This window comes from Rhea pennata, chromosome 16 (genome assembly GCF_028389875.1).
Source record: "Rhea pennata isolate bPtePen1 chromosome 16, bPtePen1.pri, whole genome shotgun sequence".
In the NCBI taxonomy this organism is placed as follows: domain Eukaryota; kingdom Metazoa; phylum Chordata; class Aves; order Rheiformes; family Rheidae; genus Rhea; species Rhea pennata.
In genome coordinates, this window is record NC_084678.1 from 15,511,459 (window position 1) to 15,539,298 (window position 27,840).

The 27,840-nt window shown below is 46.4% G+C and overlaps 1 protein-coding gene across 1 annotated transcript; it reads right to left on the reverse strand.

The window, feature by feature from the left end:
• Window positions 1-24,489: 24,489 nt before the first annotated feature.
• On the reverse strand, window positions 24,490-25,875 carry BHLHE23 (basic helix-loop-helix family member e23). The gene has a single exon (XM_062589190.1). It carries the CDS (start codon window positions 25,847-25,849, stop codon window positions 25,166-25,168), a length of 684 nt encoding a protein of 227 aa, XP_062445174.1. The 5' UTR covers window positions 25,850-25,875; the 3' UTR covers window positions 24,490-25,165.
• Window positions 25,876-27,840: the final 1,965 nt, after the last annotated feature.

Consider the following 27,840-nt stretch of genomic DNA (forward strand, 5'->3'; position numbering starts at 1 on the left):
ACTCCGAGATGCTCTCGCCATGCTGCCGCATGGGAATTTCCCCTGCTCTGTGGCTCTGCGTTAAAGACAAGAGGTTTGAAGGAAACCTGAGACGGTCGCAACCCTTTTCTGTTTGCTACTTTTGACTCCTTTGCCTCGTGGGAGCCTTCTCCCAGCAGAGCCTCTGCCAGTCCCAAGCCCCTCTGCCGCGGGTGGGACCTCCCCGGACAACCTCGGCAGCCCGGGAGCGACGGCGACGCTCCTAAAACACGCGTGCGTCCTTACGAAACGTTGTCCTGCACGTCAAAGTGACAGGGAGGAATCGGAATAATCCCAGCGAGCCATTTCAGCGTATTTAACCCCTTGCATCAGCCAGGAATAGCGCCTGGTTTGGGTTACCAGGAAATGGAAAACCGTCCCGAACAGCTACCTTGCTACTTTTTCCTCTCCAAGCGGTTGGGTTGAAACATATGCCGTCAGACTTGATGTCCCCAGTTAAAACCCCTGTCACATCACTAAATATTTTAGCAAATAAAAAAATTTTTAAATGCGCGGCCAGATGTCCACATTGACATAGTGCTTAAGGCGTTTGACTGATAAAAAGCCAGGGCCCTTGGTAAATGGGGATTTAAAAACATGTCCTGAGGCAAGTGTGTGATATTAAAAACATCCTGGGCTCTTTTGTATGGAGATTTGCATACGTTGAGGTTTTAAAGAGAGTGTCCATCTGTCACTGAGCATTCTCCCAATACAACAAAGCGTTGATAAATATTTTGAACCACAGTCACTTTTCAGCGGGCACCAGCAAGGAAGCAGACTGGTTTCAGCTGGGATAGCCATCGCTTTGTGCAATGAAAGGAGCTGCGGTTTCGCTTGCAAGCGGTGTTTAATATTTATGAGGATGACAGCCCTGTACAATTACAGAACTACAACTTGGCCCTCCAGTGACTCCATAAAAAGTATCAGCCAGCCAGAGCGAAAAACTAAAGCTTTTGTTCCGGAAAGTCTGGTTGTTGGATTTAGCGACGTACATCGCTCACTTGCTCGCGACGGTGGCACATGATTGCCACGTACGTGGCAACGGGCCTGCTCCAGCATCTGCTGAAGCATTGGAGAGACTCCTGCCAACTTTAATGAGCCCTGGACCAGCCTGGATGTGTTTAAAGTACCACAAAAATGGATGAAATTCATCATTCGTAACGTGCATGTTGGAAAGAGAGGGTCAAAAATTCAACCGGCTGCAGCCCCGTTGCGCCGGGGTCGTTGGCCCTGTGGGTCTGAGATGACATCCTGTTGACATCCTGCCTTAAGGCTTGGCGTGCGATGCGCGAGGACACACGGAGGCTGCGGGGAAGGGGATTGGGGCATTCTCGCTGCAGTGCAAGGCGCAGCGGTGTGCGAGGCATTTTACAGAAGGAAAAAGCAGGCAAGGAGGCATGGCTCTGCGCCTTGGAGACCTTACAGTCGTGTCTGGGACTGGACAGAGTGAACGAACAGTGACTAACGAGCAAACGAGGTTTCCCATCAAAATATTAAAAAAAATTGTAAAAATTCTGTCATTTTAGGGAAAGATCAAACTTTGATTTATATTGAAACTCTCCAAATTCAACATTTTAATTTCAGTTTTGCTTTTAGGGGCTGATGTTTTTCAAGGGGGTGAGACATTCCTCTTATTTTCCAACTATCTAGAGGATCTGAAGTATCTAATTGAGACAAGACAAAGTTACGGCACAAAATACGCTTGCAGCAACTATTTTAGCTAATTAGACAATTACAGTTTAAGCACGTTTAAGCATCTGAACAGATTGATGATCTCAGTAGATTTCCAGTCTGTCCTCCTCATAGTCTGTCCTGCCTTTAATCTGAATCCAGTTCTGAACTCTTTCTGCCCGACCACTAACCCTTTTAAAAAGCTATCCGTAAAATAGGTGGTTGTTTATCACAGGTTTCTCTTACAAAACTGGTTCAACTGGTGCAGTGAATATTAGGGGGTTTATGGTGTGAGATGTCAGCTGGCAGATGGGGATCTTCCTAGGTGCATCGTGCTGGTCCTGCACACCAGAGGAGCAGGTGACCCGCTATCTGTCTTGACTGAAGAAGATGAATCTCTTCTTTACGAGCACCTGTTTGGGGCATTTCTCCAAGTAAGTCTCACGTTCTGATACTGTGTCGTAGTTGAGCTGTTAAGTATCTGAGGAGAGCAGAGTTTTGAGACAGCAAGGCAGCAATCAGAAAGCATCTCTGTTTCATTTGTGAAGCACACATTCACTGGAAAGGCATTGATTTCTGTTCTCTAGCAGCCAAGGCATGCTCAGTGAAGGCAGAACCGCTTTATTTGCAAGCACATGCTACTAAAAGAAACTCTGACTTCACTGTCTGCGCATCCACAGGCAGCATGTATCCGTAGCAGAGCCTCCGTCCAAGCAAGGCCGCTTGACGCGAGCTGGGACGAATCCTGGGTGTCCGGACGGCCGCACGGATCGGTCCGGCGGCCGTGGTGCTAAACGTGTGATTGCTTGGGAGAGCCGGACGATGTGCCAGAAAAAAACGTATTGACCGTACTTTCCAGGCGTTTCAGGGGATGAAGCGGATAGGGATGTTCAGAAAAGGTGCTAGTCCTAAGGCCAGACTTTGGAGCAAGCTAATGCTTACCTGCTTCGTCTCTGCTTGCAGCCTAAACTACTACTACTTTGCTGGAAACCGGGAGGACAGGACGATGCTGGGAGAGGAGCTGAGTTTAGAACTTGCCGGTGCCTCCTCGAGGCAGCCGCCCGCTCGCGTGGGAGCGCGCACGAAGGGCTCGGACGAGCCGCAAGAGCCCGGCAGGCCGCCCTGGCCAAATGGCTACGCCCTGGAAACTACGCGCCAAATCCTTGTCTTTTTATATAGGCAGTTAAAGGCAATTCGATTACTGGTGGGAGCTGGGCAAGCCACGACTAGGGGGAACGGCAAAATATTGCTATGTGCTTTCAACAAGCGAAGCTGAATTACTCCCTGCTCTTTTTCCCACAATGATTTGAGCTGTGGGAAGAGGCACTAGACCTGGAAGGAAGGGGGGGGAAAGAAACCCCCCCAAAACTCCCCAAAATCCATATCCCATCTCCTCGAAGCTTGCTGACAGCCAGCTCCCTAATTTGTGTAAACCGGTCATGGTGGCTGAATTAAAACCTACAATTAGCAATCCGGGAGGGCACGGCTGTAATTCAGACAGATGTGCCACTTAAAAATATTTACATAAAGCTCGCGGGATAACCGGCACTCCCGCAGGGAGCCGGAGCAAGCCGCGCTGGGACTGCAACCTTCCGTCTGCGAGCGCCCGCAGCCACCCCAGCAGCCCTCGGGGTTCAAAGCACCCGGAATTAGAGATGCTAATGAAGTAGGGTGAGGTTTTCTGGCCTTTTTCTGCAGGTCTGCTCCGAGTCCGGGTCTCCGGCGTCACGCCGGCAGCTCGGCGAGCGGCAGCCGCCCCGCGCAGCATCGCCTCTGCATCGCGCCCGGGCTCGCCGTCGCCTCCGCGTTCACGGCATCGCCTGCACGGGCCAGTTTCATCCAGAGTTAGCACCGTGGTGCAAAATACCGGACCAGAATTTAGAGGTAAATCCGCGCTTTGGAAAAACTGGGATTATTCCCCCCCCCCCCAAAAAAAAAAAAGCTTTGCTCTGGCCACGAGTGCAGCTTCCGTCTTTATTTTAACAAGTTTGTGCTGGAAACGTGCTTGTGTTGAAGCAGCTTCGAGAAAAAGTTTTGGTCTGCACAGATCTGTCGCTCTAATGTTGCAAAATTCAGAGCGGTTTGTAGGCCGGGACGCGCCGGCATCGTGCCTCGCTGCACGCCTGCTGACCGCTGCCTCCGGCACCCTCGCTTGTTCGTCTCCCAGGTCAAACGCAAGGGGTTTGCAGCTGTATAAACCATCTCTGGAAAGCTGCACTTTCGAAGTTTCAAGAAACTCTAATTTAGAGGCTTTATCTCCAGTTTTGGAGACACAGGAGGGTTCCTCCAGGGATGCCTGGGCTGGCATCTCTGGCTTTCTCCAGGGGGTTTAGGAGCCCTGAATAAACCTGAGTGTCAGAAAACTAGGAAAAACTTTTGAAACGGTGGGTTATTGGATGGAGCCAGTTCCCACAGGTGGTGAAGACAGTCATGCTGCTTTAAATCCACAGAAAGCGCAGTGACCAAACCTGGCTGCGACATAGAACCAGCAGAAACTGCTCACAGATGTCAGGGTCGGCAGTTAAACCTTTTTTCCTCCCTCAGCACCATCCATTCTGAAATGAAGAACAAACGTGAATTTCTTTCAGGTGTAATGGGAACACCCAGAATAAGCGTGGCAACAGAGGACAGAGAGTGAAATATCAGATTCATTGGTTTATTGGCAAAAACATGGGAAAAAGAAAAAGTTTTTTCCACGTTTCGGTTCCACCATATCAACGATTTGCTCAAAAACTTTCCCAATTTGAATACACTTCCACTTTTAAATGAAAATGCCTCCATGCAGTCTCGATCCGTCTGCTGGTCTCGGCACGTGGATTAATCCAGCCGTGGGTCTGCTTTGCCTCAGCACAGTGGAGTGGAAAAAAACCCCCACTGCAGACGAATTTTATTATTGCAGCTTTTATACGGGGCATGAAAGCACGCGAGTTTAACACAAAGTCATTACTGCAGTTAAAACCATTAAGTTAATTAATATGGACATTTACGGCTACCGATAAAAGATAATATCAGGGGATTTATAGAAACAATATATCCGTATATTCTCCCCCCTGAAGTCTCCGGGAAGAGGGGACTTGCGGCGGGACGTTTCCAAGGGCGTCATTAAGACAACCCCGGCCCCGACAGCGGCAGCGCTCGGAAAACGACCCCTAAACTTTTATAATTAGAAGGAATTTGGAGGAGCTGCAAGTCCCTCGGCCCCGGCGGTGCTTGAGGGCGGCTCGTGTAAGCCGTGGGGAGCCCTACGCGGCTCCAGGCGCCCGATGCGGTGCATACAGCGGGGGGGAAAGTGCTCTCCCGGTCCTCGTAGCTGGAAAACCTCAGGTTGTCCCTGCCCGCTCCTGGGCGTTCACTCGCGCCGATGCCGGATAGCAGTTGGGAGAGGCGGTAATTTAATAAAGCTTTGCAAAAGCGGGCGACTGCAGCCTGTGATAGAGGGGCCGTATCCATCACGGTAATGACAGACATTAGCAGGATGCCAAGCGTTTGGGGCTCAGCAGATCTGTCACCGGTTTGCAGGCGGCGGTTGCAAGCGCAGGTCTGGCCGTGGCCGCTCTCATTTAGTGCTGTCGGCAAAGCTGTCACTGCAGGAGGAGATTTATTGGGCTGATACGCGTGATTTATGTCAGACGGTCAGCTTCGCAGACGCGTGTGCAACAGTCGTAGTTAACAAGCAATTAAAATCTTTGGGCTTTTGTGCTGGAAGCTAGAGCAGAGCTTCCTGGAGCCGCCGCTTAACGTTACCCCCTCTTAAAAAATCCTCGTTTCGGGGAACGAGGGGAATTTCAGGCACTGCCCTCCAAACGCAGACGGTCTCTCGCCCTGTTTAAAACGGGGCAAACGTGCTCTCGGGTGTTTTTTCCTGACACGTGTTGGGGAGAGCAGCTACCAGGGAACTGCTCCGGATTTCCTCCACGGTTACGCGGCGAAGGAAGCAAGGAGCTGCCGGCCGCGGCCCCAGCCAGCGCCGCGCAGCCGTCCGCGCCGCGCTCGCCCGCTCCAGCCTCCCCACGGCCGGCTCTCGCGGGAAGCAAACTCTTTTCGAGCCCGCCGTACTTCGGAGATAATTGGCCTCATTGCACATACACAGCGGCTCCTCCGTGAATGATGTCGGCTTAATTGCTAATGACGGGGCCGGGGGGGGTGAGGTTGTCCTTCTGCTCCCGCTGCGGGCGACGCAGCCACGCACCTTCGCGGGCGCTTCCACCTGCGGAGTGCTGCAGCCGCTTTTCCTTTCTGCAGCGTTTGCGGATTGCATTTCAGAGAGCGGATTATTTTTTCCCCTGTTGCAAAATGGGTGTGGGCGCCCGGAGAGAGCCGGAGTTTTCCGAGTGTAGATGATGCACTAATACGCTGCAGTGCATTACTACACATTTCCATACTAATACCTAAACGCATTCAAATCGCTCTGTTTCCCTTGTTTTGCACACAGGTTTCAGCTCGTACCAGAAAAGATATATTGGGGTTTCTGCACTTTTCGGCCTGTGAGGGAGGGAGGTAGCATACATGTATTTCTACTCTTTCTAAATGTGCAATGCTTTCCTCTTCTTTTTGGGGGGGGAAGAGGCTGCTCCCCGCTTTGGGCTCCCCGCTCTCCACCCCGGTGCCTCCCCAGGCCGGAGCCAGCGCTGTCGAAGTCGGTGGGAATATTCGGCCGAGCAATGCGATAGTCCCCCCGACTGCGGCTGAGCCAGACCGTTCCCCGTGGAAACCAGCTGTGCTGACGTAGGAAAACCGGGCGCTTTTCGCCGGCGTGCCCACCGCAGCCAGCACTGCAGCCGACACCGCGTGCCCTGGCAGAGGACACGCGTGTTTGAGCAACGAACCCCCCCCCCGGGCACTGAACAAACCCACTGGAAAAACTGCTGCTGGGTAGAGGTGATCCGAGCTGACATTGAGAATTGTTTGATTTACAGTAACAGAGAGATAATATTTTGCTAAGCCTCCCTGTAATACAATGTGTGTCATTTTAAATTTCCCATTACACTGAGCAATCTAATAAATAAATGCCTGGGCTACAATAAACATGAATCACTCAGTGTGGAAAAGCTCTCAGCAGTCCTGTAGCAAATATCTTCTTCCTAACGTCCCTTGGAAGTCGTCGATTAATTTGACTTTGAGTTTGCCGGTGTGGGAGGGCGGCCGCAGGCGGGCAGGTGCCTGCAAGACGCTGGGTCCAACTCTGCAGAGATTTCGTGACAAATCAGATTTCCAAGTTAGGTACGTGCCGCTTTGGTAAGGGTATGGCTCAGGCCTGGCGATCAGCAAGTACGCGGTCGAATAGAATCGGCTGCCAGGGTTTTTCTCCCTCTCTTTCTTTTCTCTTTTCTCCTCTCCTCTCCTCCTTTTCTTTTCTTTTCTTTTCTTTTCTTTTCTTTTCTTTTCTTTTCTTTTCTTTTCTTTTCTTTTCCTTTCCTTTCCTTTCCTTTCCTTTCCTTTCCTTTCCTTTCCTTTCCTTTCCTTTCCTTTCCTTTCCTTTCCTTTCCTTTCCTTTCCTTTCCTTTCCTTTCCTTTCCTTTTTCTTCTCTTCTCTTCTCTTCTCTTTCCCTTTCCCTTTCCCTTTCCCTTTCCCTTTCCCTTTCCCTTTCCCTTTCCCTTTCCCTGTTCCCTTGCTGGAGAACAAAAGCGGCTGTCCTACGCGGTGCAGCACGGAAAGCCACCTTGCGAGAACGAGAGAGCAGCTCAGGCGATTCGTCCCCGAATTTCTGCAGTTAGCCTTTCCCTGGCTTACGTGCACGTGGAGGTATTTTAACTCTCTTCTGCCCTCCTGCCAATATTTGTTAGAATTTGCCATCAAATTTAATATAAGTAATGTTAGGAGAAACAGGTCAGGGTTTCAGATTAACACCAATAACCATAATGAGAACAGATGCTTATATCCATCTGGAATGTAGATTTAATATGTTAAATTCATAGCTCAGCCCATGAAATGCAATCATCAGATGTTTACTGGTCCCAATTTAATGAGCGATTTTGGATTAAACAGGGGCCAAACAACAGGCCACCGATCTATATTAAATCTCTGCAAAATGAAAATTGCAAAGATTTACTTAGGGTCATTACACAAGAAAATTTAATCACAACCTCATCCATAATGTCACATCGTCATCAGACTGATAATTGAAATGCCATGTGAAGGATTATGAATAACCCTCTGTTTATGAAGATAGCTTTCTGATTATCTCCGTGTCCTGTGACTAACATAAAATATGATTTGTATTAATGTACGTGGTCCTTGCCTAAACGAAACCCTGCTGGGGATTTGTGGGAAAACTCTGATTTTTTAACTTCCACTGCTCCTGGCAGGAGGATGTTGTTAAGTAGCGTTTTTGCTGCCGTTTTCCAGCAGCGTGGCGAGGTGAAACCTCGAGTGCGTGCCGGCACCGGGCTTCGTGTCCCAGCGGGGAGACGTTGCCAGCAGCGTCCCCGCAGCCGGGTGGGTGCTACGGCGTATTCGGCATGTGGCTTTGGTAAGCAAACATTGATTTGTCCAGAATCAATATTAATTTTTCAAACTGTATGTTCTCTGGGGCAAGAAATGTATCATTGAGTGTTTACTAAACAGTTTGTTTGGTATGTTAGTAAGAGCACGCTCTTGATTTTGGTATGTTGCAAAATATTAAACTCAGAGATAACTTATAATTACATCATATCTATATTATACTGGATTATACAACACAGCACTAAGGACAGAGCCTAAAAATGGCCAAATTTCTGACAGCATTTGGTTGCACAAGTCCAACGTTGCACAAAGTCGTCTCCACTGCAGCCCTGAAGCCGAACGCTCAGTTTTAAGGGTCAAGAAACGGCACAAGGTAGCAGGAGGCTCCTGGGGCGAACACGTGCTGTCGACGTGTACGTGTTGCTCCCGCCCTTGGCTTCCAGATTTACACCGGCTTCGTACTTAAATTGCTGCTCGGGTGACCCCGCTGGTGGTACCTGCTCCGCCACCGAGTGCGAGACCAGGTCTCGTGTCCAATTCTGAGCACCGTGCCTGCGGTAGGGAGCTCTCGGTAAGCTGCAGAGGTTGGGATCGACCCTCACGGCGTGGACAGCACCACGTGGGCAGCTTCACAGCAAGGCGCTGCACCAGCTGTAGCAGCGTCCATGCCTGCGTTGGCAGAGCTGAAGTTTCCAGCGGATCTCGAGCAGGAGACGGGAGGAAGGAGCAGGTTTTGCAGGCGGCAGCTACCCCTGGGCACCCAACAGGCTGAACACAGCCCAGAGGGCTCCGCCGTTCACCCGTGCCAACGGCCCTGCATTCCCAGGGAAAAGAAGCTCTGTGTTTAAAGCATGGATCTGATGTGCATAAGTACAACATATAACTGGAGGAAGCAGCGGAGCAGCCTGATGCACCCACAGGAGTGCATCCGGGTGGCTTCTCTTCTGTTTCATACACCAGTTTGACCTAGGTCAGAAGATACCAGGCAGCGTGATAAAAGTGCAGATGAGATGGACGTTGCAAGTCGTAACTAAGAGCTTTTCAGAAGATGCACGCTGACCTCGAGCCCTGAGAGCACGGCCAGGGTGCCAGATCGAGGAGTCCGGACGAGGTGCTAACGTTGCCCTGAAAATTGGCTCAAGAGCGAGCGAGCACAGATGGCGACTTTTCCGTCTGGCTAGCCTGGATCAGTGAGCGGACCCCGGCTTTCATTATTTACACAAGGAGCACAGATAAAGCTATTAAAAGCAAGACATCGGCAGGGAATGAGGAGCCATACGCTGCACATAATTTACATCGGAGCATGCACCAGAACTAACACGCAACCAATGCAATTAAGTGCAGATAAATAGGTAAGGAATAGTGTAATAAATGAATGAGTAGAAAGGCACATCTCTCTGTGGACCAAGGGAAGAGAGGCTGGTAGATTAGAAAAATTCCTTGTGATATATCTGGTTATCTGACCATCGGAAAACCGAGGACCAAATCCTACTGTTGTTTCTGCAAGTCTTTGGACTTCAAGGAGAAAAATTTACAGCATTAGCAGTGGTGAAATCTCACCCAGGATGCCAAATGACCAGCTAGATCACAGGAGATGATCTGCACAAAATGGCTAATAACGAGGTGGACTTCTTTCATTAGTTAGACCTATATTATAACACCCCAAGACTTGACTGCACAGTGATTTCCACCTGCAGGTGTTGGCCACCCACATTGATAGGGGACCCCATTGTCAATGCCACCGCCTTGGCCACCTCGCTTCAACAGAGGGTGGCCCTGAGCTCTTGCTATGACTCAAGGGGTCTTGGAAATCACCAAGCACTGTGGAAACAATGCATCATGAGGATTATCCCAGCCCTTAGAAAAGAAACATTTTCTTCTAAAGCCGCAAATAAATCCCTTATTGGCCAACAGCATTTTTATGGGAATTAGTAGGAAGGAATGAACTGGGTGATATCGTCAACACGTAGAGTTGGTGTTTTTCATGCTGCCCAAAATACTGAAAGATGAGCGATTCGGAAAGCAGGGAAGCGATGTGGAGGCAACACAACCCGGACTCAGTCATCAATCGTCGAGGAGCCATTCAGCCCTTGCTGCCCTCCGCAGAAAGCGCCTTTCCATCAGAGACCACTGGTAGACAGTGGCACACCAAAATGCCTCCTCCCAGCTGTTCTTGGTGTTGCTGCGGAGCAAGGTCCTGCTTTTCCACGATGATGGTGGCGTGCACCCAACATGTGCAGGCTCTGCTCGCTGTCTCCACGTAGGGAGAGGGCAGGAAGCAGCTAACGGCACCTGCAAATGGACAGTTATGGGCTTTTTCTCAGGAGCTTTGTGTTTACCACGCTTATCCAGGGTCGCATTTCCCTGGCACCTTCTCTTGCATAAACACATCCTACTACTGCTGGGCAGCAGTCGGCTTTGCTGACAGCTGTCCCTGTGCGATATTTAAACTCCTAGGCTCTAATCCTGCAATTACCCATTAGGGAGTCATTACACACATATCGACACAGCAGACCTGCGTGTAGATTGATTGCTTTCATTAGTCCCTTCCTTTTTCCTATAAACTCCAGATATCTTAACTGCATTTCTCTAAACAGAAGGTGCTGGGGTGCATTCAGATTTTCGGTGACGAGAGGATGGGGTCTGCGATGGTCCATTGAACGGTCGGGCTGAGTGTTGCACGCCTTATGACTGAGGGTAAATTAATACTGAGTCATTATTAGCAGTTGCTGGCATGTGGGAAAAGTGCAAAGGTATTAAGAGAGGGCCACGCCATGCACGGGCTAGCAGGGACGCACAGGTTTGGGAAACAGGGAATGTAAACTCAAATTGAGCTGCAGGGACCAAGCTCTCCGGGGTGCAGCAGGGCTGATCCCGGCTGCCGTAAGGAGGCTTGAGGGAACCCCGTTCTGTAAAAGTGCTCGTCTGAAGGCGACAGCAGCCACGAAATGGGGGTGCTAAAGAGAGCCGACACCTTGGAAAAACTCCAGCTGTCGCCTCCAGTCCGTGCCGCTCCTCCTTCCCCTGCCCGGTCCTCTGCTCTTGGCTAGAATCTCTAATGAGTAAGAGTGAAAATATTTTTTTTCTCCTTTTGCTTTCAGCCTCAAAGGTTGGTATTTCTTTCTTTCTTTCTTTCTTTTTTCTTCTCCTTTAAACCTTTTCTTCTCTCAAAGATGAGGCAATTGAAAGTAAGGAAAAGTCAGTGTTTTGCTGCTTGACATGTTTTTCTCTAGAAAGCCTGAAAGATTCCTTCTGAATGCTTTTACGTATCCTCCAGGTAAACACTCTCCTGCCCTGTATTCAATACTTTTTTTTTTCTCTCAACCTCAGTTTAAAAGATCAGATTTGAAGCCTTTTTCCTTGCTCCAAAGAGCTTTATGTTGCAGATCAAAGGACCACAAACTGCAGTCTTTAAGGTCACACTTGGACCACATCATCCGTTCTGAGACAGATTATCTTTGCTGTACTTTTTGGTTAAAAGTTTGGTGAGGTGATAGATAGTGGTCTGCAAACAACCGCAAACCGTAACAGTGGTCCCTGGTCCAAACATTAATTGAACGTAGCAGATTTTTTCCCTTAACTGTTTCGTAGTGTGATTCTCTCATAGCTTAACCTCAGCCAGGGCAAAGACGAGGGTCTCTGTTTGCACACACTGTCCTCAAAGGGCCGAAGGATGCTGCGGAAGGAGAGGTGGGCAGTGCAGGACGCAGTTACGCCACCTCAGCTCTCTCGGCTGAGTAAGGTGGTCTTCCTTGCCCATGTGTAAACCTCTTGTGATTCCCTCAAACTGCTAAAAGTGATCCCCATCTGCTTAGAGACAAGGTATTTAGGATCCCTTGGGACACTTAATTTTGCCTCAGTAAGCCCAGCCATGTAAAGTCAATGTGTGTGTACAAGATCAAGGGCTTCAACGCACCGTCGCTGCCCCTCTGCGGACAAAGTGACGGCATTACGTAACTGGGTCTCCATCAACAGCTAGACTGAGCCACTGATGGGTCCATCAGCACAGCTCACGATGCTGTTCTGTGCTGAAAAATGGAAGCCTTTCAAATTGATTCTTCTCTTGTCTCAGGGGTGTTGTGGAGAGTTACCCAAAAGTGAAGAATGTCACTTACTAAAGTCTTGAGTTGTCCAAATTAAGTGGTGGATAATTTAATGTAAATAATCTACCCAATTTTATTTGAAATAGTCCACTATCACACAGAAATCTCATAAAGAAAACAAACCAATGACAAAATTTTGTAGATCTGGTCCCTTGACCCTGTTTTTCCCCAATAATAGTTATTTTGAAAATGTACTCTGCTTGCTTACATGAACAACACACACAGAGAAGAGTTGAAAGTGGCACATTATCTTTCCAATGACATATTTAGCCAGTTATTCAGGCTATAATGAAGCTATGTAATGAAGTCAATGTCCTTGAAAGTTCTTCATCAATTTTTTTCTCATCTGTCAGCATATCCACTTGCCGACACAATATTAATTAAACACAACATTTCCTGGAGTGTTGAAGTGAACTCCCATCACTGATAATGAACAGGTTTAGGAGAGTCACATCCCAACAAAATTACTTTTTAAACCAGCCTTATTAAGCAGAAAATTAGACCTAAATCACCCTACAACATCCTCATTAAAAGCCACTGATCCTTGGCTGCTTCTATGTTCTAACATCTTTAATTAGCAAACTGCTAGTCTATCTGCCATGATAAATGCTATTAATCTTACCTTTCATTTGCTTTCTCTTAACCTATCATTTGCCCACTTCAGGGAGATACACGCTTCCACCAGAATTCATTTTATTGCATCTAATGTCCTTGTAAGGATGAAAAATGCAGTAGTCATAGGTTAAACACGACTCTCTCCACCTTCACTCCATCACTGAATTTCAGGATCTATAATCTCTGGGATGGCAGAATTGTGGTTTGGGGGACACTAAGGTTGTTTTCCCATAGATATCTACAGAATACTGTTGTCAAACTTTGAAAAGAAAAACACAGGGCCACGGTGGATCAGTTCCCAGAGAGTGCCCTCTCTGCTGCCCCGCTTAAAACTGGGCAGAGATATGGATCCAATTAAAAAATCCTCTGGGTGTCTGTGAAGATGCCCACCCAGGGAAACCAAATGCTTTAAAACTGATGTTTAAAAACATCATTGCACTTTAGAACTGTAGCAACTAGAGCCGTAACCTATAAGTTGCCTTTACAAAGTGTGACAGCTTCCCAGCTTCCCGCGTATTTGTTCACACACGCTCCAGAATATATCAGGACAAATAACATACTGCATTCGGCCACTTTCACATTACATTAGTCAGATGTACACCTAGAATGCAGGGCCACACTATGCATTTCAGAAATGCATTATTAATTACCGTGTTCTCTGGGACAAAATGCCATTTTATATGCGCAGTTATTTTTTTCCAGTTTATAACTGTGAAAATCAGGACTTTTCACTGTATTATTATTTCACTGTATTAGTGCTGGATGATTTTTACAGTGTGCATCAGCTTCATATTGCAATAAATATCATTATATTCAGCTCACTCTAGGGCAACAGAGAAGAAAATATTTGACCTTAGCTAATCAAATATTTTGTGTGATAAATTCAGTTCATATTTTTCAGCAGTTCTTTTCAACAAACCTCCCGAAGAGCGTTCTGATGTGGACTTGTATGTACTGACTGTGGAAACCGTCTGTTGCAGCCTTTAAGAGCTTAACTCTAAGGCTTGTCAGCACAATTTACTTCATTTACTCCTCTTTATGGAATTCTCTCTCTTTTTTTTTTTTATTCCATATTATTTAGTGACCACACTTGCTTCCCACACATATAAACACTTCCCCTTGGCAGCTCTAACGAAAGCTGCTTTTAATTTCCCATTGCCTTGGGTTATTCTTACTGCTGATGGGTTGCTTCTTATTGGGCACCAGGTTATTGTACATGCCAAGAAACTGCAACCTTTTAAATTCTCGTGCTAAGGCCTAATTCTAGCACTCAGCTGTAAGGCAGGGGCTTCTCCCCCTGCATTTAGGTGTCTGGAAACGAGGCATCTATTCCAAGCTACCTGCGTGGCATCCACAGGCAATGTCAAGAGATAAGCGTCCCCAGAAGACAACTTGTCCACTGATTCGATGGTGACATGAATTACCCGAGGGAAACAGTTTATTATCCCTCAGCATGGAGACAGCCTAAGCTTAATTAGTGGTCTAACTTTTAGATGATGAGTGAGGTAGAACAATCTGCCTTTCAGTGATTTTTTTTTTCTGGCCTGGAGTGGGTGAGGCACGATTTGTATGCAAGAATCCTATTTGTGAAGCTGTGCTTTCCTAATGAAATCTTTCCCCCTCCCCCAATAGGTTTCTATTATCTTTCATCAGAAATATTTTTTTTCCTCATGCGCACAAAGACACGTGACGCTCACTTACCTGCAACAAATGCAAAACCAGAAAAACTACTCCTTAAATTAATTAAGAGAGGAAAAATGAAGAGGCAGAGAATGAGAAAGAAAGAACCGTAATTTCCTCTTTTAAACACCTGAATGAAGGAAGATTTTCTGTTTACGACCGCTATGATCTAGACAGACACTAGAAATCCAGAACACTGAATTGTGATAAACAAGTTTATATGAACAGTAAGTCTCAAATAATTCATATCTTGATCTCAAAATTAATGACCACACTACATTTTTCTATTTGGGTTAAAAACCTGTCATCCTGTGCCTCCAAATGCAGGGTAAGCCAAGCTTGAATTCTAACAGCTTGTCCAAACTCAACTCTGAACTTGGGGTAAAATCAGGTCTGGATGGAAATCAAGACTAAAATAAACCTTAGGTTGAAATCAAATAGACCATTTCAGGGCAGCAACTGGAATAATGTGGAGACCGAATCATAGGAAATGGACTGAAACTCATTAGAGAATCATCAGGAGATTTTTTTTTTTTTTTAATGTAAAAACCCCCAGACTTTTCCAATCAGACTGGACTGGTTACAAAGCATCCTTGCCCAAGAGGGTACCACGCACATCGCTGCCAGGCTGAGCCGCTCGCTGCTGGCCAAGCCTCAGCCAAGCCCCGACCCCCAGCCCCTCCGAGGGGCTTCAAAGGTTTGAGGTTATATTCTGAGTGCCTAAGTAGAGCAAATGAGCATTACTGTTCCTGCCGGACCTGATGGGAATTACACCCCTGCGGAGCGGACACGCCGCGGTCAGCAAACGGGCGAAGGAACACAGAGGCGCAGCCGGTAGATCTGCCTTTTCCTCTTTGCTAAAGACAACACCTCCCGTGCCCCCTCCAGCCACTTGGCTTGTTTCCTTTGGGCTAGAGCGCTTCTCACGTCATTTCCTTGCAGAGCCTTTAATACCATGGAGTAGGGATAAATAGGTATTTTATTTCAGGCAGGTAAAAACAACCATTCAACGTGTTTCAGCCAGTCCAGACGTACCCGTGCTACCGGCAACGCAGGGTGTTACGCAGGAAACCTTGGGCAGGGCCAAGCGCAGGAATGACGTGCTGGAGGTCGACTGCCCGACCAACGCTGCTCCCAGAAAGGGGATTTTACGGGGCTGACACTTGTCTCCCTGGAAAAGGAGAAGGGTCCCCGAGACCGACAGAGTGATACCGGTGCAGAGCTGGTGCAAGACAGAGATTATCTCCATGGAATGAAAACCAAAGGCTGGGTGTCAAACTGAGGGGAAACGCAGGTATATGAATAAAACCATCACGGGACGAGAGCGAGCCAAAAGGGGCAGGTTCAAAACCAAAGGCTAGGCTAACGTAGGGATGTGATGTGACTATATAAATAAAAAGATGCCTGCTAGAAGCACCTGTTTTCCTTGTAAAAAGAAAAACAAAGGGTGGTTAAGGCAGTAACACCACCTCCTCCTCCCAGCGTGTATCAGTCGTACGTATTTCCCGGGGTTATCAGCTTTGTGCAGGACTCTTGCCGAGGCAGAAGCCTGCGGGTTGAACAGTGCCAGAGACGCAGAGAAAAAAGCAAAGCACAGCCCTGGGATGACACTTACTGCTGCAGATCGGCGTTTTCATAGACAGGGCCAGACTCTTGGTTGGAGTCTTTGCCATCTCCCCTGTTGCAGAGCTAGAAGCAAAGCGCATTTAGACAGAAGCTCAGAAAAAAAAAAAAAACAGAAAGCTGTGTTCTGCAGAGAGGGCAAGTTTCCACAGCAAAGCATTTCATAAACCCTGGCCCAGATTCTCCCCCATGGCTCAACTGTGCTCAGCGCAAGACGAAGGCTGGAGAACAAAGGTGGCTTCAAGCCACCTTTATGCTTCTCCACTCTGGAACCAGCCAGGGACCAGCTGGTCCCTGGGGTAGGTTCAAGCTGCCTCAAGCTAGTGCAGCAGCATGAGATTGCTAGGAAATAGCCAAGATGCAGCTACACCTCTTTTTGCACTGGCTGCCGCTGTCCCAGAGGGAAGCAGGAGGTGATGTGGGTGACACCACCACCGCAGCGGGGGCTTCATCCTCCCAGGGACTCCGGGTGTGCACAGAGAGAGCAAATGTCAGCACGGATGTTGCTGAGGAGGCAGCGTAACGTGCTGCTCATCTAGGAAAGCAGCAAGCTGAGACTATCTGAGTTCAAATAGAGTGAGCCACTCACTTGAGTCAGTGTGTGTCCACAGGCAGATGCCTTGATCTTTTCTATGCCTCAGGGCAAGGCAACGGGAGAAGGAGGTAAAAGGCAGTAAGATTTCGCTAAAAATCAAATGCTGCTTCCAAATTTGGTTTAACTGTAAAAAACAAAAAGAAGTAAATATTTACAGATGTGCACGTAAGCACGCAACACTGAGCACAGTTGAACATTAATTTTTTTACCTATTTTTATAGAAGAGATTACGTTTGCAGACTGAACCAGAATCCCATTGAGGGTAAAAGCATTTACAGAGCAGATTACTTGCAAGACCAAGAACTTACACAAGCAGCCTGGTCGTAACAAGTGCGCACAAAAACTCAAGAAGGAAAGGGAAACCTCTGGTCTGACAAGGGATCTTGGTTTTGCTCTTAATGAAATAAAAAGCGAGGACTCCAAACACCTGCAAAGGAGAGGGGTATTTCAGAAAAGGTGCTCTTTGCTATACTTCTCACCCTCCAAAAAGGGGTATTTGCGAACTGCTGCAATAAAGTTTAGTGCTTTTCTCTGCAGGTACCTGAAAGAGGAGTCAGGTGATAGGGGAATAAGCTTGCCTGTGTTGTGCAGCCTCCCAGTACAAAGATTATTTTATCCAGTGCCACATCCAATTGCAAAAGGGAATGTTAGGAGTAATAGAGCTCCTGTAACTAAAGTGTTTTCTGTCCTCAAATCTTTCAGGAAACTGATTGAGGCAAGAGAGGAAAAAAGCCAAGGGGAGAAAGCTTGTTGTAAGTAAAATTGTATTTTCTTGGACACTGGAAAGGATGTAAAACTAACCCGGGGCCTCCAAGTCAGCAGCCATTTTAACATTTTGCAAGAGATTTTCATCTTTTTCCCCTACAGCCTCAGTTCGACTGTGAACACTGAGCACACCCACTATGGCTGTCAGTTGTGTAGTTTGCTTTACACTGAAGCTGCCAGGAGATAAGAAATACTTAAGGTAGTATAATTCTCAAATTGGTGGCATAAGGATTTCTTCATGACATCTCAGTAAATAGTGCAATGCATGACATTTACTTCAGGTATCAAGCGAATCAACAAAAATAAGACCAATACATTTGTAATCTATTAAAAGGAAAGATGCACTGGTTCTGCATCGTTCTTACTACCAGTGACCACTAGCCAGTGACAGAACAGGAAGCTAACAACCTGTCCTGTGCCATCCCAAGACACTGATTTTTTAAGAGTCAGATAAAAGGATTAAAAATATTTTTGATGAATTTGTCACGTTGAGCAGGTCAGAGTAATTTTTCCAGAGTCCAAGGGCTTGTATGCAACAGCATTTTCTGTGCTGTGGTCGAACGATACAAAGTTTCAAGACAATATAATAAAAATATTCCAGTAACACTACCAATGATCAATGAAAAAAACCACATTGGAAAAATAAATGTATTCATTCACGTGTGCAGACATGCATGGGTGTGATACATGTGAAGACATTACAAATGCACTACATTAGCATCACACACGTAGATGTGCATTTTCTGCAGATAAACACACCCACATACAGCCAGCTTTATCTGTGTAACCTAAAGTGGGGTCCTTTTCTTTTTTCCCACCAATAATCAATTCACTGCCGTTTGCTTGAAGGCAAAAAGGCAAATACAAGCACAATAGTTTTCCCTACTGGTATCAGAGAAGAAGAGAGAATACTGCCACAGTATACGGAAAAGTTCAGCACTAGTAACTGCACAGGAACACCATTACTGTGATTACTGCTTGTGCAAAGATATGCCTGCCTCAGTGTCATCTCCGATACTACATCAAGCAAAGGCTGGTGGGGGCCTAGTACCGCTGTCGCCCAATTGAATGTGACCTTTTTTGGGTGACCGCGTTGCGGTTCTGGCGGGGGTTTTCCTCCTCCTATGAGAAAGCATGAATAAATAAGAAGCGCAGATCCTAGGATGCAAAGTGAGGTATTAATAACGGCAGAAATTAAATAAAAAGCTTCCTCCCCCTCCTTTTTTTTTTTAAAGGTCAGCATTACAACTTTTCTGGCATTTGCAGAAGAAAATGGAAGGGGCTAAATATCTTTGGATGTGGTGAGTTTTAAGCCACGTAATGATGGCGATAAAAATCTATAATGTCAGTTGCCTTGTGGCAATCAACAAACATTTCGCATTATGCTTGCATCTTAAGGTTTGCGGCCAAAAAACAGATTTGCCTCTGTCTCATTAAAATAACGAATGCAGTCCGAATGGATCTGCAATGATTCACTGTACGTCACACTAAATCACAACGCTTTTTGGAGCCAACTGACTATGGCCTCATTACTTTAGACAAAAGTGGGCTTGGAGGAAAAAACTAGGGTGATGTTTTTTTGCTCAGCCATATTTTTCCCTTTGATGTACTTAAGGCAAAAGAGCAGATAGTTTTTTTCCCATTGGTAGCTGTGGAAGGCTGAGTTACACGCACAGTGCAATTCCATATTACTATACATAAACACACACTATGTTACTACTAGTGCAGGGAAATAGACATTAAGCAAATATAAATGTCATTGATGAAGCAAATTTTAATGATGATCAATCACTGATGAAATTAGAGACTTAAAAATGGAAAGAAGCTGTTAAATAACAGAATAATACATATTTAACTTTTCCGTTTAGGCAAAGAAACTATGAAAACTAGCATGTTTTCATTTCCTGTTGTATAAGATCGTAGATGTTTGTGGTTTGCCTTCTGCTAGTCTTTGTTGTGCAAGTTTCACTACATTAAATATAACATAAAAAAATACTACAAATCCATTGTCTTAAACAGCTTGGTGAAATACTGCTAGAAATTGTTGTATTCTAATGCTAACACTTAGGATTAGTCTACTTAGCTTTTAGGAAATTTCAAGAATTATGCTTGAAACTTCATCAATTGGGGACTAAACTAACTCAAATTTTACTGTTCTTAATTTTTATTATGAATATTTTAAAAATTTGATTGCTTTAAAACTGTTTGTATTTATAAATACAAATAAGAAATTGAGGTAGCAGGTAAAAATGAACATTCGTGTGAATTTTGACGATGAAAACATTTTGTCAAGGTCATGGTGAAAATCACACTTTGCAACATCTGTAAAGGAATGGCAGAGATCTCAAATACACTCTTTGATAAACATCTTCATTTTCTTTTATAAACATATGCTTATCATAAAGAAAAAATGTTTGGTACTAAGCTATTTAAAAAATGTATGCAAACATATCACTAATCTGATGGCAAAATATTTTGTTATATACCCATTAGGTCTTTTTTATTTCAAATAGAACTGAATGAGAATTCATGGAATGACTGATTTAAATGTTACAAATCCCTGAATTTTTCATCTCCCTTTGAATGGAATGCCAAAGGAGATTAAAGACTAAAGATGTATCACAAACAAATTTACATTATTAAAATTACTATAATCAGATTTTTTTCTAGCATTAATCAGGATTAGTGAAAACAAAAAAACTTTTCTAGTTTGCAGTACTAATCAAAATTCTATCAAATGATGGATAACAGAATAAAAGTAGTTTTAAAAATTAGAAATACTGGTTGGCATATTATAATATTCTTTAAAAATATTTTCATCCACTTGGGATCAGAACAGCTCTTGCAATGTTTTATATGCTAAGTCACATTGGCAAGCAATACCACATAAAAATCAGGCTGATACATTTCAGTAATACTGTAAAGTCCTCTTGTACGTGGAAGCATGTCAAAGAAACACAGCATTTTGATTACACACATATCATCCACAGCTGTGTCTGGTTTGCTAAGATGAAGCAAACACCTTGCTTTCGATGCATTAGCACTACACTTCAAGAGACTTAGTATATGGAAAGATGCAAACACCTCCCAAGCTTCAAGCCATTTAACTTGCCCCCTAAGTATTCCAAACCAGAAACAGTGTGTTTTGCTGTGGTTGGTGCTAGCGCTTCGCAAACCAGCCTTATAGAAGCAGAAGTGTAACACTGAATGCTTGATTTTGTCTGTCTAAATTATACGCTAAATTAATCTGAGTTGCAGAAAATTAGACTAGAAACTTACTGTCTAGAACACGGGATGTGGGAGTCGGTCTGCCAGTACACGCGCTATTACTCTTATACTACTGAACTGGCAATAGACGGGTTTGCGCTGAAGAAATGTGTAGGCTTTTAAGTGAGGTTTTCATCCATCAGTGCCTCATTACAGTCAAGCTACAAGTCTAACACAGCAAAGGGATAAAACTTGCATAGATTTTTCTGGCCCTCTGCAGTCTTTTAGAAGGCAACATTATGCTGGTTTCAGAAGCCACTGCTGTGCTCTGGAGCATCAGCCCCATCTTGCTTTCACCAGAAATGCTGTCAATAGCAGCAGGATTGGTCCCTGCGTTCATCTCAACCTTCAGCTTCTATACACACCTTTCTGTGATCTGTCTTCAAATAAAAGAACAATCCTGAAAATGATCTGAGAACAGCGACCAAATGCTTTGTAAAGTGTAAGAAAGCTCAGCAAGGCAGCAGTACTCAGATATTCTGACTTTCCTATAAAGACTTAAAGGACACAAGAGAGAACATGATTTTTCTGACTTCTTTCTATGAACAGCAAGTGATTTAGTAACTCTTTGCTGACACCCAAAGCAGATAGCTGCCTTTCAGGCCCTCTCTCTCCAAACTTGTTGCTTCCCTGTATTTGGTTAAACAAGATTTTACCTTGCAAGCTGCTCAAGACTGCTAATGTCAAATCTTGATCAATGCAATGCAAACAGAAAGCAGTTTCCAACTCCCTATTAATAAGATGAGATTGATTAGTAAATGTTAGTTTTGGTTAGTGACTAGAATTACCTATTTTACAGAAGCAGACAGCTCAGTAGCATTTCCTCTTTTCATCTCTTCTTAATGACATCTCATACAGATTATTCTTTAAAGAAACACTAAATGAGGTTAAAAAACAATATATTATCTTTAATTACAAGTTGGCATTTGATGCATTTTCTATGAAGTATGAACATATCAAGATATCCAATATAACAAGTGGGTTAGATAGAATACATGATCTGTATTTCAGTTCCATCTGAGCATACACCATAAATCCTTCCTTAGAGAGAAAAAGCAGCGTATCTTACAAGAATATTTTAGCAGAATAAAAGATCTTCAGCATATTGAAGTCTACCCTTTATATTCTCTGAAACAGCAACCAAAATCAGACAATTAAATCCCAACATGGAATACAAAATCAAAACTTTTTCATAGGCCAGAAAAAGGGAAAACCAAATGATTATAGGATCTCATCTCCAAGATAACCATGCACGTTTGCAAGGTTAACGCTGACCGTTCACACATGCAAAAACGCAGTAGTCAGATGCTGGTTACCCCCTCCCCATCACTCCCACAAAACCTTCTTTCCTGCAGTTTTAGGCATTCACTTGGCAGCGTTTTTAGCAGCAGCACAACACAAAGTGTAAATCATACTGAAATAAATGCCTTCCTGTCAACAAGAAATGAGAACAGCTCAGTATGGGTTTCAGCTCTGTATAAAAAGATAAACAGCTAAAATGCCGCAAGTCTATGGTGGCTAGAACCAACTCACAGAACTGAACTTTCAGATTAACTAAGAAGTTAGACGACTTTATTTAAAATTATTTTGGTGTCTGCTGCAGGAAGAGTTATTACTAGAATTTTTTAAAAACATTTGTATTAACAGAGCTGTACTTCTTCAAAGTACATTTAAACAATGTTTTATAAGTTACTCTAGTATCGCTTAAGTTCTACATTTTCCCCTTTAAATATCTAGACTTGTAACAGCACTTAGTCAAGCTTGCTACTTTTTCTACCTAATTTTCTTTACTACAGATTTTATCTTCTGTGTTTGAAATTCAGTGCTTTACCCTTACGAGTACAACATCACTTGATTCTAAGTGGGTTCCAGAAAGAGCCTCTTGAGTATTTCAAGAGCTCTCAGAAGGTAGATTTTTTAGTATCCAGACAGATATGGTAATACGAGCAAGCTTTTTTCCCATGGAAATTGTAAAAAAAGACTTAATCACTGTAATCATTGTTCCAAAATGTAACTTGTTTCTAAGACTACGAATATTTTTCCAGGCTCCGAAATTACAGGTGAGATACTTTTTTTGTCACAATTATTTGAAAAAGAAGCAATTATAGAAGCTGTTGCTGTTAGTACAAGTGTTTGACAAAATCAGATCCATACTTAATATTAAATGTAATTTATTTTCTAGTTATTTGACATCTCAGTGAAAGCTGAAGTTAAACTGTTCTCAATTTAAATATCCCCAACTGCTCAATTTCCAGTAATTTTAAACAAAATTAAAAGTTTATCTTAAAATCGTGATTCCATGCTAAACCGACCCTGTTTTTAAAATAGTTTTAGGCAGTAACTCAGTCTGCAGAATTTTAAGGGACCTTTACTGATTTGCAGTTTCCAGTCATTTTTGCTTTAGTAGTGGATTTGATTGGTTTTAACTCCAACAGATGCCTTGTAAGAATATTTTCAAGGCTTTTTTTTTTTTTTTTTTTTAATGGAAAGAGGTATAACAGATAAACTGTTCTGTAAGGAAAAGACAAAATGAAGATATAAAAATGGAAATGAGCAGGAACCAGTTTTAAGCATATGTCTTTATGAGTGAGGCTTAATCACACACTTCATTTTCCAAACACAAAAAGTCTCTTGGAAATGTATTAATTAAAATTAAGTGCCATAGACAAGCAGCTTTAGAAGGACAGCAGTCCTTTTCAAATTAGCATAACACTAGCGACAGCCATGGAAATTGGTTTAATAACCTTAAATAGTTACACCCCAACCCTAACACAAATGGCCGTGGACAGCTCCAGCCCCTGGGGCTGCGGCTGTACCAGTTTACGAGGTTGTTCTGACATTGGGTGGGTACTCCAAGCCGAACACAAATCACTGAACGCACCTCAATTATGATTATATAATGATTAGTGAAGCATACAAGGCACCAAAGCATTAAATGTAATAAAACAGAAACCCCAAGCAAACCAACACAACAACAAAAACTTAGCCAGCACGGGACTCACTTGGTAACTTGTGGCAATGCAGTCAGTACTCAGCAAGACATTATTAGTAATGATATTTAAGTGGCCCAAACCCCATACATCTCCAGCGTCAAGTTGTAGATACAAAACAAGCAAAATGGAAAAACAGTCTTTAAGCAATTTCCTTCCCTGCCATGTTTTAAACAGGTGTCCTTGGAGCTCAGCTAAATGTATAATAAATAACCCCTTTCAGACACAACTTCAGCTCAGAGGGCAAAGCCTTCTCCAGCAAGTGTCCAAATACGCAAGGTCAGTCTCTACCTACATAACTGTAAATGCTGGGCTTAAGCAACATTTTCTGCGCGCTCAAGATCCCTAAGACAAACTGGAGAAAAAGCAAAATCCTGCTGATAAGGAGTTACATGCCCAGAGGCTTTTCAAGCTTTTTTGTTTATCTAACTTTACCACACCGATGCTCTGCAAAGAACTGCTTTGCTGTCTTCTCTTTTTAACCTTTCAGCAGAGTTTTGCTTAGACTGCCAACCAGATTAGAGACATGTAGGACAGAAAGAGCAGGTATTCATGTCTTTTATTTGTTATAAATACATATAAATACGTTAAGTGACCTTTTGTTTTGTTTATCATGGCAAGATGACTTCGGAGAAATCATCTGAAAATTCAACCAAGCTGAGGAACAGGCAAAAAAAAAAAAAAAGCAGGCAGTAGAACACAATCAAAAATTCGTCTCAGTTCATGAACAGGTTCTTACTCGTTCTTTCTTTTAAAGCAAAGTAAATGCATCTTACTGTGAAGCCCCTGCAGTTTTATCGGTACACTATGCCCCCTGCCCACCAACTGACATTTTCATTTGCGATTTGCAGGTATAGTCAAATCTCAGCTGGGTGTATAGGAACCCCCCTGCTTTGGATGCAGTTTTGCAATGTTGCATATCTTTTTTTTTTTTTGAGGAAAGTAAAAAGAAAAAAAGAACGAACACCACACTGCTTTTTGCCTAGGTCTCTCATTCTAAAGAAAACTCAAGAGTTTTTTTTTCCAGGTCCTCCTCTCTACAGTTTTGTTTAAAAGCTGCTTGAGAACTCTGCAGGCGACAGCAAGCAACAAGACGTTACGCTCACAGTCCATTAACAGGCTGGGAAGGAAATAACTACAGAAAGTTGCATGGAGGGGCTGGGGGAAGATGTTAAACTAAGTGGATTTAAAAGTGAGTGTGTCTGAGTCCAAATAAACTGTCAAGTATTTCCAAAGGGGGGGGGGAATGAGAAGTTACTTAAGACAAACCAAAAGAAAACCCAGACTTAACTGATGGCAGGAAGCCAGGGCTGATGGCAGTGGGAAGAAAAGCGCGCAGCAAACAAGCAAAGGAACAGCAAATAAAGAGAAGCCGCCGAAGGGGAAGCGGCCGGCATCAGGGCTTGTCGCCGCAGTGTTTGCAGAGCGCCGAGGCGGCTCCCGTGAAGGCAGTGCATTTCTCGGGGCAGCCGGGCGCGGCGGCGCCGCCGCCGAACGGGTACACGGCCGACTGCGCGAAGGGGTTGAGGGTGGCGGGCAGCGGGGCGCTCAGCGCCTGCCCCTGGTTCAGGTAGGCCACGAGGCGCCGCATCTCCTCCAGGGCCTGCGCCTGCATGAGGATGTAGTTCTTGGCCAAGAGCAGCGTGGCGATTTTGGAGAGTTTCCGCACCGAGGGGCTGTGCGCGTAGGGGATGACGGAGCGCAGCCCGTCCAGGGCGTCGTTGAGGTCGTGCATCCGCCGCCGCTCCCGCGCGTTGATGCTGAGGCGCAGCGAGCGCTGCTCCTTGGGCTTCTTGCCCAGCGCTCCCCCCTTCAGCTTGCCCTCCCGCTCCAAGGCCGCGCCGCCCTTCACCGCCGCCTCGAAGCCGTCCTCCTCGTCGCCGCTCTGCTCGCCGCTGCTCTCCGCCGACTTGCCCAGCGCCCCGGCGTGGAAGTCCGCCCCGCCGCCGCCGCCCCCCGCGTAGGCCCCCCGCGGGCCCTCGCCGCCGCCGCGTACCGCGCCGTAGGCGAAAGCCGACGGGCCGTAGCCCGGGGCCAGCGCCAGGTACGCCTCGCTGCCCAGCGACTTCAGCTCGGCCATGGCCGCGGTGGGGCCGGCGGGGAAGGGGACGAGGGAAGGGGGGGGGGGTCGGGGGATGCCGAGGAGGAGGAGGAGGCGGCCGCGCGGCGCCGCGCTGCGCCCGGGCTGGGGGCGGGCTGTGAGGGCGCCGCGGCCCCGCCGCCCCTTATATCGCGGAGAGAGGCCCGCTGGGATTCCCCCGCCGCCCAATCAGAGGGGCCGCGCCGAGGAGCGGCTCCGCGCCGCGGCGCCCCGGTGACGGGGGCGCCCCAACGGCCGCCTAACGGCCGCCTAACGGCCCCCCCAACGGCCGCCTAACGGCCGCCCCCAACGGCCGCCTAACGGCCGCCTAACGGCCCCCCCAACGGCCGCCTAACGGCCGCCCCCAACGGCCACCCCAACGGCCGCCTAACGGCCGCCTAACGGCCCCCCCAACGGCCGCCTAACGGCCGCCCCCAACGGCCGCCTAACGGCCCCCCCAACGGCCGCCTAACGGCCCCCCCAACGGCCGCCTAACGGCCGCCCCCAACGGCCACCCCCAACGGCCGCCTAACGGCCACCTAACGGCCACCCCAACGGCCGCCTAACGGCCGCCCCCAACGGCCACCCCCAACGGCCGCCCGCGCGGGCCGGCGCTGCCCTGTCCTTCCCGCCGCCACCCCGAGATTGCCCGCAGCCCCTTCCCGTGGTGCCCGGCCTCCTCCTGCCCGCCGCTGCGCTTCGTGGAGGCGCCGTGCGCCCTCGCCGGGGCTCTGCCCGCGGGGAAGCGCGGCGACGCCGAACTAAAAAAAAAAAAGTTTTCTGCGTGGTGGTGTGCGCCGCGCCGGCCTGGTTCCCGCCTCGAATATCACGGGATGGAAAGCCTGGAGGAGCAGCCGCGGCCTCGCCTCTCCTGCTCCCCCGCGGGCAGCGCTCCCTCCTGTCGCGCTGGAGCGCGGGGGTGCCTGGAGCGTCTCCCTGCGGGAACGATTCCCGCAGGGGCTGCGGGCACCGCCGGCCTCGCCATAGCGTGCGGCACTCTCAGCCCTGCTTGCTGGTCCCCGTGGGCGGTGGGCACTGGGGAAGGGGGAGTTATCCCAGAGGCGGTGCAGTGTGCTCGCTGGGCAGGGAACCGAGTACAGCCGTCCGTATAGAATAATCAGAGATTATTCTATGAAGAGATTGCAGCAGGCTCCACACTCGAGCAGTGCATGTGTGACTATTTCCATGAAAGCGTCTCTGGGGACAAAAGGAGACCCTGTCTTAGGAATCTCAGAGAAAAAAGTTGTGGAAAGGGAGCAGGAGTGGAAATGAGTTATGCACTCTTAGGATTTACATTTGCAGGCTGGGACAGACCGCAGAGTAGAAACTCGCCACAACCAAGATCAGCTCATGCAGCACAGCACATAAGCAAGAATATTACCTCTGCCTCATTGAAGTTGCGACTGGAAGCTAGAAGGCAAGAGAAAGCAGCATGACTTTCTAGTTTAGTATCTGGCTTCCAGTGTCAAAGCTCTTTGGAAATATAAGAGCAGATTCAGCTCTTAGTAGGTGACTTTAACTAGGCTAAAAGTATCCTCTTTTAAAATTAACAGGAAAAGGATATTGTTGAGCCCAGCCTGTGTTAGACCCAAAGCAAATTAAGCATTAATTGGGGATGAAAATACATTATGGAGAGCTTTTCAGTCTTACTCTCAGAGAAGACCAGAGAAGCAAATGCCCTGACTTAGGACTAGCAACCACTAACTCATATGTGTTGCAATGGTTGTTGCAACACTTTGCAATGTGTTGCAAAGTCGAGCAAGGTCTCGACAGCTGTGGGTATGCTTGCTGATCAAGTCATTCTGATTTAGGTAAGGATGACAGAGGAGGCACCTGTTGAGTAGAGAGATTTCTAAGGCAAAGGCTCCGTCAATTTCTGTTTTATTCAAAGACTCACTTTTCTCCTTCATTCCACGTACTGGAAAAAAGAAATTTGATCCTTGATGACTGCATCCAGTTCTGAAGGGACTCTGTCTTTCTCAGTTGTGGGT